The following is a 15,480-nucleotide window of genomic DNA, read 5'->3' as shown; positions in this document are numbered from 1 at the left end:
GAAATGGTACCAAACTATATCATGGTCCTATTGCCCTGGAAATGCCAGGTAAGAGGGCTTAAAGCCTCCCTCATTTCTTAACGCATCACCCAAAAAGTATTAACAAAAGAGGAATGGACCAAACCAACTCGTGGATTTCAGTGAACTTCCACAGAATGTTAAGTGTTGAGGACCATTTGTTTGAAGTTCCGTTGCACTGAAGGTCAGCATCACAGCGGTGACTGTTGCTTCCTGTCTCCCGTGAAAGAATTGCTATTCCTCTAACTACTGGAAATCTATAAATATGCTGCAGCTACTGTTCACCTACTCCTTCCCTCTTTGGTTAAGAATGCACAAATATACTTAACAAAATCAGTATGGAATGTTCTAATCAGTACGCTTCCAAAATCAAAGAAGATTACATTGACCATATGAGGCAGTCCTAAGGGAGCTTACTGATTATTGCATATTACCTAGTTATGTTACCCAGTCAAGGAACATGTCATTCTTGGAGAGCTTTGTGGTAGGTCTGGAATCTTGTACCAGAGCAAAAGGGTTTTGTCTATAATATCTGGTTTTATAGACCTAATAGTAAATTTTACAGATTTAAAGTTAGTGTCTCACTTACATGGTAATATGGAGTGAGATGTATTTACATATTGCCATTCCCAGCAGTTTTCATTTTTTATAAAAGTTATGAAGCAGTAATTGAAATTTTTTTCCCTGCTTTTCCAAAATTTGTCCAATTTGAGGTTCTCGGTTCCATATTTTTCTCTCTCCCCTGGGGCAACTGGATTATCAGAACTATTGACTAATTTACAGCTGCCACCACTGCCCAACAGCAAGTTGTATGATTTAGTTCTGATCAGTCAGCAACTGTTCTTTCTTTGGAAGTAATACCTTGTATGACTTTCCATCCAGTGGACCAGCAGAGAATTCACAAGCTTCCCATAACTTAAAGGAACCAGCAGTCCTGCCTGTTAATTTTTTTTTGCCTTAGCAGTTCAACTGTGAGCTGTTTGTAACACTCTATATCTTTTCTTTAGACTCCAAAGGAAAGCTGGAAGACTTTGAGATACTTCCTCAACTACAAATAAACAAATGAACATGTTTTATATTTAGACATCATTCAATTCACTGCAGTCTTTCATTATTTTTTCTTTTTCTGACTCTTAACATGGCAGAATTTAAGGAACTGCTCTGTACCATATTATTTAAAAGTTCTGTATAAGATTACACAGCAGTACCCATAATTAAAGCTCTTTGCTTTAGTCTGTCTTGGCACTATGGTTAAAAAATAAACAATTCCTGTTTAGCCCACTTTCAGATTGTTCTCTTTAACTTTGCATCTGACAAGTAAAACAAGCAGAAGGATAATTAGAATAAGTAATTATTTTCCAGGGAGCAGTACGTATTATCAAATCATTTCTATCCTGAAGAGATATGAACATATAGTAATCTCAGAGTGTGTTTATATATAACAAGACATGGTCAATTACTGTAGACATGTGTTGTAACCACATGATGGAATGTTGCCCAGGAGACACTGATTCACTTATGTTCTCATTTTAATAGGTCAGAAACTCTATGGACGTGTGCTTTGGAATCCTGAACAAAACCTCAACTCTGCTTACAGGCTACAGCTAGAGAAGGTGTATCTCTGCACTGGAAAAGATGGTTATGTCCCTTTCTTTGATCCAACTGGAACTATTTATAACGAGGGTCCACAATATGGCTGCATTCAACCCAACAAACACTTGAAACATAGATTCCTCCTTTTGGTATGTTTACAACATAGCTTTTCAAAATTTTGTGGAGACAACCTCTCCCATTTTTAAACTTTAATATATAACAACCTTTATATCATGAAGTTAGCCAACCAAAATGTACATTCAAATAATCAGCTGGATGTTTTACCATCTATAGTATTGAAGACAATAAACAGGTTAATTAGGCTTGCCCTCTGAGGTGCCTTTGAATATGGGAATCTGACCTGGATACTCCACTGGCCTCATGATAGACATGCAGGTGGAAATCGAAGACCACCTCATCTTGGACTTCAAAACACTGAAAGCATTTCAGTCACTCTGTGTGAAATGGAAATTACATAAACTTTCAACTGTCTCTGAGGTCTATTTACGTTCTGAGAAAGGGTCATTTGACCCGAAAAGTTAAGTCTGATTCCTCTCCACAGATGCTGCCAGACCTGCTGAGTTTTTCCAGCCATTTCTGCTTTTGTTTCTGATTCACAGCATCTATAGTTATTTATTAAGTTCTCTATAGACCCAGAATATTGGTTCCACAGGCAAAGAGGACTATCTTTCCAGTAAGTTTGTAATAAGACTCTAATCCTATCCTAGCCTTCTATTCTGTCTGTCAGTTTGTTTTGTATTTCCAATGCTATCTGCGTATTATAAACTGGCTCTTAAATAGCTTTGATGTGCAACCCAGTTTTGAACTCTAACTTGTGCAATTCTGTTATAAGATTCATCCTGATTACCAATGACTGGGTAATGATTATTCAGTCTTATAACAGGCAGTGCTTGCCTAATATAGAGTGCTTCGGAAATGTTAGACTTGGTTGAATATTAAGTTTTCTTTGCTCTTTTTAAAGGATCGCAACCAACCAGAAGTAACTGACCAATATTTTCATGATGTACCCTTCGATGCTCAGTTTGCATCTGATGCACCAGAGTTTCACACAATGAGGGATGTGCCCGGAGTGGATGGTTTCACTATGAAGGTTGATGCTTTATACAAGGTCTGTCTGCTTGTTTAATTTACATTATTAGGGGCATTACATTGGCACTTTCCTGTTGCATAAACATGGCTGTCCAATTTGTTTCATATGGAACATCCCTGAGATTGTCCCTTTTTGCAGTATTTAGCCTGAAAACAATTCAAATGAAAGCAAGCAATGACTTGGATTGGATATTTATTTTTAATTAAGAAGTACATTTTACAATCTGCGCCAAGATGCACATCAGCATTAAAACCTTTAACAATACACAGCAGTGATGTGTGCAATCAGGATGGAAACTTCCTGATCCTACACAGCAGAGCTCCAAGGTAAGGTGGGAGAAGTAAGTTGTTGGGTCTGTGGCTTGACACATCCCCCTCTCCAAGTGATCTTGCCAGAGTCTGGTCATCACTAGCAATGGCTAGTGTTCCCACCCCGCTCCCTGCTCTCAGAAACCAGCGGCAGCAGCAGGCAGCTGCCCAGGGTGTCTCTAAGGCCTCCTATACTTACTCCCAACAAGCACAGCAGAAACCAGTGGGTTACAGGTGTGGCTGCAGGCTGCTCTATGGATTGATTTCCTCTCCACAAGAGAGGCTTGGCAGCTGCGGGTACAGCTTCTTAAAAAGATTGAGAGGACCTCAGAGGGCACCACGAGATGGAGGCATCATTTTGTTTCCTTCTGACAGTCCCTACATTCAGTTCAGCTGTTAGGACTGCCATCTTGTCATGGTAATAGGCTGGCTGAAAGGACCTGAAGCTGCCATCTTTAATTAGCAGTCTTAAAGGCAGCCTTTTCACTGGAGAGCAGGATAGATGGAAATCGTCTTATCTTGTGGTTGTCCTGAAAGGAGACAAGATTCTGCCCATAGTAGAGTTTAAAATGTCACACTACACTAAGTAACATACATATTCTCTGCTTCTGTTAATATTTAAGTGGCTGCAGCAGAGAATGTCCTGTCTAGTCTACTCTCCACTGATTGCAGTACTGAGTACATTATGAGGCACAAATTGTGCCAAGATTCTGTTAAATTTCAGGCATAAATGAAAGACAGACAAAGACCAGTTCAGTACAGAACTCAACCATTAAATATTAAGGATTATGGCTTAAAGAGACCATATGAGATTTATTGTTTGAATTTTGACAAATACCCAATCGGAGCAGGAGAAAAACCCTTTGACCGCTGGTGTCTGTTCTGCCATTTGAAAATATTCCAATTGATCTGATAGTGGCCTGAACTATTTTTTCCTGCCTACTCCCACTTCCACCCTCCAATACTATTCAATTCTTTTGTTAGTCAAGAACCTGTCGACCACAACCGAAGTGTGTACCCTACCAGCCCTGTGCTCTGGTGAATAGAGTTTCACAGATTCATGACTCTCAGAGAAAGATTTCTCCTCATCTTCACCCTAAATGGGAGCTCTTTTGTTTTTTAAATAGTGTTCCCTAGATTCAGTTTCTTAACTGAGGGGAAATATTCTCTCAGCCTTTTCAGTTCAGAAGTAGCAACCCCCCCCCCAGCTCACTCGTTATTGATGATAAATGACTATTGGGGACCACTCCCTCAGCCACTGTTCTTCATATCAGATTATTTGTCAGTTAACTGGACAACTTAATACTGGAGAACTGCAGTTGACATCAAGTTAGGGAGCATCTACTATACATGCATTGATAAGGCTTAACACCAATGGAGCGTTGGAACATTTATAATCAATCTGACATTGTGAATTCACATAGAAAGGAAAGCACCAAGAGCCTGAACCCAGAATCTACAGTGTGGAAGGCCATTTGGCCCATCAAATCCACACCAACCCTTCGAAGAGCATCCCCGTAACCCACATTTCCCATGGCTAATCCTGGGTCACAGTGGGCAATTTAGCCTGGCCAATCCACATTCCTGTACATCTTTGGACTTTAGATTCCCTACAGTATGGAAATAGGCCCTTCAGCCCACCAGGTCCACACTAACCTTCCAAAGAGTTACCCACCCAGATCCATTCCCCTATGCTATATTTACTCCTGACTAATATACACTTAACACTATGGGGAATTTACCATGGCCAATTCACCTGACCTGCACATCTTTGGACTGTGGGACAAAACCGGAGCACCCGGAGGAAACCCACGTAGACGTGAGAAGAATGTGCAACCTCCATAGACAGTCACCTGAGGTGGGAATCGAACCCAGGTCCCTGGCGCTGTGAGGCAGCAGTGCTAAACACTGAGCCACCGTGCCACTGCAGACTGTGAAAAGAGATCAGAGCATCCGGAGGAAATCCACTCAGATATAGGGAGTGTGTACAAACACAGACAGTCGCCTGAAGTTGGAATCAAACCCTGGTCACTGGCGCCATGAGGCAGCAGTGCTAACCACTAAGCTAGTGTGCCGAGCCTGATGTTTACATATTACTTCTCAGATTAATCGCTTAACTTCCAAACTCATTCTGCCAAATTTACTCAACCATTTTATCTTGGTGAGAAATACAGTTTGTGAAATTGAGAGAAAATGTTGAATCCACCTTGATATAATTCATCGTTTTTTAGGTGAAATACTTAATCATCTCTTAACCAACGTTATGTTGTCCTTGACGTGGCTCTAGTTAATTTATTCTATATTGCTGGAACCTTGGACCTTGTGAGAACAGGACATAAGAGCGAGGCACAGGATAGGCAATTCAGCCCCTTGAGCCTGTTCTGCTGTTTAGTACAATAACAGCTGATCTCAGCTTGGCCTCAACTCCACTTTTCTGCCCACTCTCCATAACCTTTCAATGCATCAATCCAACTAATCAAAACTCTCCTCCTTAAGTTCACTCAATATGCCAGCATCCACTGCATTCTGGAAGTGAATCGCCCAGTGAGAGAAATGATTTCTATTGATCTCTGTTTTAAATCTGTTACTCCTTTTCCAAAAACTATGATCATTTGCTCTGGATTGCCCTACATGAGAAAACATCCATTCTGCATCTACTTTATCAATGTCTATGCATTTAAATGCTTAAAATAAATCTTCTTTTCTTACTCTCTCAACTTTAGAGAGTTCACATTTGCAAAAATTGCAGCCAAAGAACTCCTGGCAAGTTGTTATAGTATTTTTTGAGGATTATAAAATCTGCTGTCATTATACAATTGTGGTGGAGTGTTGATCAAGCCTCCATCTGTTAGGAGTATGGTTTAGACCATAAGATATAGGAACAAAAATTAGACCATTCAGCCCATCGAGTCTACTCCGCCATTCAACCATGGCTGATAAGTTTCTCAATCCAATTCTCCTGTTTTCTCCCCGTATCCCTGGATCCCCTTGACAGTCAAGAACTTACGTATCTCTGTCTTAAATATACTCAATGACCTGACCTTCACAGCCTTCTGTGGCAGTGAATTCCATAGATTCACCACTCTCTGGCTGAAGACATTCCTCCTTATCTCTTTTTAAAAGGTCTTCCCTTTACTCTAGGGCTGTGCCCTTGGGTCTTAGTCTCTCTCAGCAATGGAAACAGCTTCCTCACATCCACTCTAAGCTTCAATTAGATTACCCCCCAGTTCCTCCATCCTTCTAAACCTCATTGAGTATAGACCCAGAGTCCTCGAACGGTCCTCATATATTAAGCTGTTCATCATTCCTGGGACTATTTTTGTGAATCTGCTCTGAACACAGTCCAAGGCCAGTACACCCTTCCTGAGATATGTGACGCAAAACTGCACACACAAGTCCAAATGTGGCCTGACCGGAATCTTCTCGAAAAGTGTGGTGCTGGAAAAACACAGCTGGTCAAGCAGCATCCGAGGAGGATGAGAGTTGACGTTTTGAGCATAAGTTCTTCATTCCTGATGAATGATTCCTTATGCTCGAAATGTTGACTCTCCTGCTCATTGGATGCTGCCTGACCGGCCGTGCTTTTCCAACACTACATGTTTCGACTCTGATCTCCAGCATCGGCAATTCCTTCTCCTGACCAGAGCCTTTTACACCCTCAGAAGTACATCCCTGCTTTTGTATTCAAGTTCTGTCAAAATAAATGCCATCATTGTATTTGCCTTCCTAACTACTGACTCAACCTGCAAGTTTACCTTGAGAGAATTCTGAACTAGAACTCCCAAGTCTCTTCGCTCTTCAGATTTCTGAAATTTTTCACCATTTAAAAATAGTCTCTATTCTTCCTATCAAAGTGCATGACCTCACACTTTCCCACATTGTACTCCATCTGCCACTTCCTCAAAGAATTCTAGCAGATTTGTCAGGCATGACCATGATGAAACCATGCTGACTATGCCCTTTTTACCATATACTTCCAACTATACAGAAATCTCATCTTTCACGATGGAGTCCAGGACTCATGACTGAGGTTAGGCTAATTGGTCTGTAATGTCCATCTTCTGTCTTATGCCCTTTTTAAACAGAGGTGTCACGTTAATGATTTTCCAGTGCTCTGGGACCCTCCTTGATTCTAGTGACTCCTGAAAGATTACCACTAACGTCTCCACCATCTCTTCAGCTCTCTCCCTTAGAATTTTGGGATGTATTCCATCTAGTCCAGGTGATTTATCCATCTTCAGCCATTCAGTTTTTCTTGCACTTTCTCCTTGGTGGTGGCCACAAAACTAAGCTCTGCCCCCTCACACTCTCAATTTTTTTGGGAAATTACTTGTGTCTTCCACTGTGAAGACTGAGATGAAGTAATTATTCAGTTCCTCGGTCATTTCCTTGTTCTCTGCTACTATCTCTCCTGCATCATTTTCCAGTGGCCCAATGTCCACTGTCACCTCTCTTTTACCCATTATATATTTAAAGAAATCCTATCTTCCTTTACTAGCTTAGCCTCATATTTAATCTTCTCCATCCTTATTTCATTTGTGTTGCTCTCAGTTGGTCTTCGTAAGCTTCCCAATTCTCTGGTTCACTACTTTATATGCCTTCTCTTTTGCTTTTATACTGTCATTGACTTGCCTAGTCAGCCATGGTTGCCTCATCCTCTCTATACCATGCTATGTTTTCCTCAGGGTGAATGTCTGCTGTGTCTCCTGAGTTACTCCCAGAAAGGAGAAAGTGAGGTCTGCAGATGCTGGAGATCAGAGCTGAAAATGTGTTGCTGGAAAAGCCCTTCTTATGTCCAAAACATCGAATTTCCTGTTCCTTGGATGCTGCCTGACCTGCTGCGCTTTTCCAGCAACACATTTTCAGCTCTTACTCCCAGAATGTCCTGCCATTGGCGTTCCACTGTCTTTTCTGCTCAGCTCTTCACCCAGTCAATTCTCTCCAGCTCCTCCCTCATGCCTCTGTAGTTGCCTTTATTCAGCTGAAATATTGTTACCTCTGGTTCTGTCTTCTCTCTCTCTCAAACTGCAAAGTAAATTTGATCATGTTATGATCACTGCATCGTAAGAGTTCATTCACCATAAGCTCCCTTATCAAGTTGCACAACACTAACTCCAGAATTGCCTGTTCCCTGGTGGCCTCCATCACAAGCTGCTGCAAAAAGCCATCTTGTAGACATTCCACAAACCACTACCAACCTGATATTCCCAGTCCACCTGCATATTGAAATCCTCCATGATCACTGTAACTTTGTCTTTCCTACCCATCTTTTTTATCTCTTGGTGTAACTTGCACCCCAGCTCCTGTTTGGAGGCACATCCATAACTCCAATTATGGTTTTATTACCTTTGTGGTTCCTTAGTTCAACTCACACAGATTCTACACCATCTGATTTAATTTATTTCTTGCTAATAGAGCAACCCCTCCCCCTCTGCCCACCTGCCTATCTTTTTGATAGGATCTATATCCTTGAATATTTCCAATCCAGATCCTCTTGCAGCCACATCTCCATAATGCCCACCTCGTCATACCAAGCTAATTTATCCTATTCCTTATATGCATTAAGACATAGCACCTGGAGTCCTGTATTGATTGTCCCTCTTCTCAATATCATTCATTTGTCCAGTGAGCTTGAAGTTTGATTGCTAAAGCTTTCCAGATACTCTGTCCTATTTGTGTCTGTGCTGGAGATTTTAATAACCTCTCCCAAGTTCTGCACTCTTACCTTTTAATTCGAGTTTTCTAAATTCCCCTATAACTGAACCCCCGCCCCATTTAGTTTAAAGCCCTGTCTCCAGCCCTAATTATGCAATTCTCTAGGACTCAGATCCAAGAACAGTTGACATGAGGAGCATCCCATTGGAACAGATCCCTTCTTCTCCAGTACTGGTGCCAGTGTCACATGGATTTGAATCCATTTCTCCCACACCATCTTTGAGCCGCACATTTATCTACTTAATTTTATTGACCCTGTGCCAATTAGCTCATGGCTCAGGTAGTAATCCAAAGATTATTACCTTTTTTGTTCTGCTTTTTAATTTAGCTTCTAACTGTTTATACTTCCTTAGCAGAAATTCTGCCCTAGTTTTATCTCTGTCTTTGGTACCATTGCATGTTTATCCTCCCACTCCAAGTTCCTCTGCAGCCCAGAAGAGATATCCCAAACCCAAGCACCAGGCAGGCAGCACAACCTTCAAGACTCTTGATCCTGGTCACAGTGAACAGTGTCTATGCCCCTAACTATACTGACCCAATTACAACAATCTCTACCCACTTGAACGGCTCCCTATCCCATGGTGCTATGGTCAGTCGGCTCATCCTCCCTGCGATCTCCATCTCCATCCACATAGGGAGCAATATTCTTGAACCTGTTGGACAAGGGTAAGGGCTGAGCCATTGAATCCCTTGACCGTTTCACTCACAGCCACAATCTGTTGTTCATGACCACTTGCCAAATTTGTTAATTATTCTAATGGATGTGATTGTCTCCTGAAACACAGCATCCATGTAACTCTCCCCATCCCTGATGTGTCGCAATGTTTGAAGCTTAGACTCTAACTCCTCAACTCTGAGCCACAGTTCTTCCAGCAACAAACATGTATTGCAGACATGATCACTGGGAACCATAGTAACATCCACCAGCTCCCACATCACACAGAAATAACACATTATCTGACCCTCCATTCTTATTTTATTGAATTAGTTTTGAATTTGTGTTTATTTTAACTGTTTTTGTATCTCTGCTTATACAAGTTGCAATGAATAAATTAGCAAGATTCAATTTAGCACAGATTCCAATTTAGCAGGCCCTTGTTAGCCAATAATCACAGCCCTCTGTGACATCACCTTTCAGTTTCCCATTCAGATTCAGCAACAGAATCACCCACCTACCCAGAATGCTCTCCACCCAGCCCCTCTCCCAAAGTAAAGACCCCCAAGTCCACGGGGTAAGTTTATATACCAATTACTTTCCCAGACTGCTCTCCGCTCGGCTCCGTTCCTGAAGATGTAGCCATAGATCCAGACAGTACCATAGTATTAATTTCACAGTTCCAAATACCATCATGACAATGGGTGCAGTCTAAATTTAATTAAACTATGTGGCATTGAAAGCTAGTCTTAATGATAAGAGTCATTGAGTTGTACAAACCCTTCGGTCCAATAAAACCATCATTGAATACTATAATGCCCTTTAGCGAATGAAATCAGCCATCCTAACTTGCTTTGATCTCCATATGACTCCAGACCAGCAGGAAGAAGGTTGACTTCTAACAGCCTTATGAAATGCCCTAGCAAACCAATCCATTCAAGAGCAATAGGGTGTCTTGCCACTGACACCAACATCCCATAAAGGAACAAAAGGGAAAAAAAGAGAATGAGAGATGATCCTATTGAAATAGATGTAATCCTAGTTAGGGGATTCACAGGGTGGATGCTTTTCCTGTGGTAGGAACTAGAACTAGGCGACACTTTGAAAATAATGAGTCTCCTATGTAAGATGGAGATGTGATTCTATTTTACTCTAATGGTCTTTAGTTTCTGGAATAGACTTCCCTAGAAAGCAGAGGAGACAAAGTTATTGAATATGTTTAAGGTTGAGTTAAATAAATTCTTAAATGGCAAACAAATCGATGGGTTTCGAAGTAGACACTAATTAGAGGCCACAATCAGATCAACTATGACATTACCTAGTGGCAAAGCAAGCTTATGTCAAATGTTATTCCTGCTCCTAATTCCGATGTTTGTAAAACAAAACTGTCTTATTCTGAATTGTGTCAAGCTTCTTTGAGTGTTGTTGCACTCATACAGACAAGTGGGGTTTACTCTAATTTGTGCCCTCCAGATAATACATATGCTTTGGGAAGTCATGAAGTGAGATACTTCCTGCAGTATTCCTGCTGTTGTAGCACTGTATTTATACAGGGGTACAGATAAGTCTCAATGGTAATTCTCAGTGTTGATGGAATGGGAATCAACAATGGCAATGTCATTGAATATCTAATGGGTATGGTTAGAGTCTCACTTGATAAAAGATTGACATTGCCAGGTCTTAGTTAGGTCTTGATTATGTGTTTTCTATTAGTATATGACTTTATTTCTTTTAGGTTGAAGCTGGCCATCAGTGGTATTTGCAAGTCATTTACATTATTGGTCCAGAATCCCTTTCTGGACCACGGGTTCAACGTTCACTTAATTATCGATTTTCACGCCAAAGGCGAGACCTGGTGGACAAGAATGGCAAGTTAACACTTGATGACTCTTTGATTTATGACAATGAGAATGATCAGGTCAAGAATGGCACAAACATGAAGAACTTGAGGTTGGAGTCTGAGGCTGTGGCATTGACCTCACACAAAGAGGCATCAATCGGAGGTGCTGTCGCTGCTGTCATGCTGCTACTTCTGTTTCTCATTACTGCTTGTTTTTTAGCAAGAAAATGTAAACATAAGAAATTACCTAAGGAGATTCCAGAGGAATATCCACTGAACACAAAAGTTGAAATTTGCAACAAAGCACTGAATAGATTGGAAAAGAACTTAAATGGCAAGCACTGCACAGAGAAGAATATCAACATATTAAATAAAAATGATATCATTCGGGTAAAGGGTGTCAAGGTTAAACAGGTAAACCTCAACGTTAAGCTTCAGAATAATTTGCAAGATGGTACAGAGGTTTGATGATTGACATTTTATTACAAAATATGTCATTCTTTTGTGGTGGGACATGGGGGAAGAAAGAGAACAACCTTGAAACAAAAATATTGTAAACAAAGGGAATATGGTCTGAGTGGTCATGATTGTGTGTGTGATTCTTTTGCAATTGAGCTACCTCATTCTGTATACACACGTACCACATTAACACAGTACTCATTAAACCGGTGCATATCTATTCTTGAACTCTTTTGAAAATTAGATGCCTTTGGGAAATTCTTTTTTGTCTGCTCATAATCTCAATACTTTTCTGATGGTAGCTCAAGGATTGTGCATGTTTTTTAAATATTGAAAGTTTCTTTTTTCATAGCTGGGCAAGACGATAATCTGAATTGTCTAAAAATACCTGAAAATGATCAAACCACTTAAAATTTCACTCTTGTTATACTGCTTTGTTTCCAGCCATGCATTTGTGTTCATGAAAAAGTTTTGTTTTTAACTGGATGTGGTGTGTAAATATCCTTTAAGTGCAATTCCAGTTTAGAGGCAAAGTTCATCCAGGCTTATAACCAATCATTCAGAAACACGCAAGATGATTTTCATCGGCTTTGTTAAAACTTGAAAAAAAATTGTTTTCAACTATCATTTTTTATACTCGTGGTAAATTGAACAGACTGAAAGGTATTGTTTAAATATTTAGACTTCAGCATCCCCAGTGTAATCAAAGTTTGTGTTTTATTTTGAACAAATACTATTTTATGTACTATGTTATCTATTGTTGGGTTTTGTATCCTCTGTATGGAGTAGTACAGTCAAACTTCAGGGTTTATGTTTAACTGCTTAATGGAACTGCGAAACAAACCATATTTGGATTGCATTATTACTGTACTGTATTCACATGAGGATCCCAGCAATGTTGCTGGTGGAAGCCATTAGCACATCACTATCTTCAATTAAACTATTATATACCTGTGAATAACAAATTGCTGTCCCATTTCTTTTAGTAAGGATCAGCCCACTCAGTGAGCACTTATCCACCTTGTTAACTGAGTGAGTTGTAGTGTTCAAGGTTTATCATTGCATTGGTGATGAGAAAACTGACTACTACATGACACATCACACTGTTTCAACTAATAAAGAACATTCTATTTAATGTCACTGAATCCTGTCTTTATTGTTATAGTTCTTCTCCCTTTTACATTTTAATCAGAGCATTTTAACTAAAATTTATATATCAGTAGGGAACAAATTTAAAATATCATCTTGATGCTGAAGGGCTTTGAAAGGGGCTACGTGAATGCAGGTTTCTTTGCATGACAGGCAGAGGCTAGTTTTAAAAAAAGACATGAAATCACTGCAATGATGAAAACAAAGTTTTACTTTTGCCATCAGATACTAATCTAATGTTGAGGATCAGCTGTTGCTCTGCACCCCACAAATAGCCTTTTTATTAGTTTAAAATGGGTGACGTGGAAACATGGAGGATGTCTCAAAGGCAGAGGATCTTTCATCTGTTGGTGAAAGTTAAAATTAACCAAAATACAAATGATTTCAAAATATAACTACATTTGTTCAGAAGTTGCATTAAAGATGAATGTCATAATAGGTAGCAGTGCTATAGAATATTCCTTAAATCACTACATGAAAGATTCACAAATGTTATATTTTCAGCATGTCTTTGCAGACAGTACTGCAGTGATAACAACTGTCAATCTGAATTAATTATTGGTAAAATTTTCTACTCTGTGCCATTAAAATGTCAAAATGGAAATGTAAATCCACTAATCCCACACAGTAGGTAGTCATACTCAAAAGGAACATAATATTTATTGATAGGGAAGCAACACTAACATTGGCTCTCTGATCTGACAATGGCTCCCTCCTGGGACAATGGAATGGGGTAAATTTATTACAGTTTCTGTTTGTGTTAATGCAAATACTGGAAAAATATCCACAATATTATTTTAAAAAGCTTAGAAATGAACAGAATTTGATAAGCACCATAACTAAGAGAGAGAGTCCTATATTTTCTAGAAATTGAAGTGATTTTTCCTTAAAGCCGAGCAGGAGGGTAGTCTTCAAATGGAAACCTTGCCTATCACACTGGAAAATATTTTAAAGATTTTATGGAAGTTTAATAAAAAAAGTAACTTGGATAAAAGACTCTAAAATGATGACAGGTTCCTCCAGTTGTTCAGTGTGGTTTTACTGAGTGTAGAAATTGAACATTGCAAAAATATGTCCCTTAATTTCATGTAATAGGAAATGTTACCCAACTTTGTGGGATTTTAGAGAAAAAAAAATCTAAAAAAGCCTAGACAACATTTTGATATTCGAACTGTTGTGCCATCAAGTATATTGGCAGCCTTCCACAAACGGTCATGCGAGCTATGAAAGAGAAGCAGGCACTTCCCCAAAGGGGAAGTTGTTCCAAGCCATCTGTTTATTCCTCCTTGCAGCTAGTTTATTAAGTGGATCTTACATCAGGTTGCTCTCTGCCCATTACTATAAGATAATCGAGGATGGAGGAAGCAAATATAGAATCACAGATCCCCTACAGCATGGATACAGGCCATTTGGTCCAACAAGTCCACACCATTCCTCCAAAGAGTAACCCACCAAGACCCATTCCCCTACATTTCCCCTGACTAATGCACCTAACCTACACCTCCCTGAACATTTTGGCCAATTTAACATCGCCAATTCACCTGACTTGCACATCTTTGGATTGTGGTAGGAAACCAGAGCACCTGGGGTGAGCCCACACAGAGGATGTGCAAACACAGACAGACAGTCACCTGCCACTGCAATCGAACTTGGGTCCCTGGTGAGCAAAGAAGCTAAAAACACAAGTTCAGTTCCCATTCTGACTGAGGCTTGTCCCTTGCCTGAGGCATAGTGACCCTCAGGTTAAACCACCACCAGTCATTTCTCTCTGATAACAAAGCAGCTCTATGCTCCTCTGGGAGTATGGTGACTTTACATTAGAAGCTATTCAGTCCATTGTGTCTTTGCTAAATCTTGACAAGAGAAATTTACCCTAATTCCATTCCACCCTCTGCCCTGCCTTGGTAATGGCCCAGCCCTCTATTTCAAATCTATTGCAACTCAATCTGCCTCCCTTACACTGATGTATAACAATAGTTGCTACCAATGGATGTAATACTTTCCAGACCTGAAACATACACTGCATGAAAGATTTTCCCAATGTTGTTGTTTATCACCTTCATTTTCAGTCCTTCCACCAATAGGAACAGTATTTCCTGGTCTATTCTGTTCCTTGTGTTTTTAATTGAGGTATCAAGTCTCCTTTTATGCACCTTCTTTAATATCTTCACATCCTTTCGAAAGTATCATGCCCAAAAATGAACATTGTGCCAGTTGAAACTGAATCAATGTTTTTGTATGCAGGCTTAACACTGGTTCCTTGCACTTGTAGTTATGCCTGTATTTATGGAGTTCAGGATCCCATATATATTATCAATTCTACCAACCTACCCTGCAACCTTCAAATGATCTGTGCATATGTGCTTTCAATTTCTTCTGCTCTAAATTGTAACCTTTATTTTATACAAAATATCCCATATAACAGTTCTAGAAATTTTCCTATTCCCTTACTGCATCTCCAGTGGAGTCATGATATCAGCGGTAATATATCTGCACAGATGTATAATAGGTGAGAACAAGCAAGTGTGGATAAGGAGTTCTCTTTTAGGTGAAAGAACTTGATTAGCTGGTTGCCTGGAAATGACAAAACACATTCAAATTACGCCAATGAGTTTAAATTATACCCAAAAAA

The 15,480-nt window shown here is 39.9% G+C and overlaps 1 protein-coding gene across 2 annotated transcripts in view; it reads left to right on the top strand.

Moving 5' to 3' along the window:
- The window catches only part of fras1 (Fraser extracellular matrix complex subunit 1), a 439,192-nt gene extending 426,358 nt beyond the window's left edge, over positions 1-12,834 (top strand). For both annotated transcript variants that reach the window (XM_060826343.1, XM_060826334.1), the window contains 3 exons: positions 1,555-1,760; positions 2,594-2,740; positions 11,136-12,834. In XM_060826343.1, the coding sequence (XP_060682326.1) occupies positions 1,555-1,760; positions 2,594-2,740; positions 11,136-11,708 (926 nt within the window). In that variant the 3' untranslated portion in view covers positions 11,709-12,834. The remainder of the gene's footprint in view (positions 1-1,554; positions 1,761-2,593; positions 2,741-11,135) is intronic.
- The last annotated feature ends 2,646 nt before the right edge of the window (positions 12,835-15,480 follow it).

This window comes from Hemiscyllium ocellatum, chromosome 1, assembly GCF_020745735.1.
Source record: "Hemiscyllium ocellatum isolate sHemOce1 chromosome 1, sHemOce1.pat.X.cur, whole genome shotgun sequence".
In the NCBI taxonomy this organism is placed as follows: Eukaryota; Metazoa; Chordata; class Chondrichthyes; order Orectolobiformes; family Hemiscylliidae; genus Hemiscyllium; species Hemiscyllium ocellatum.
This window is presented reverse-complemented; position numbering and strand designations above follow the sequence as displayed.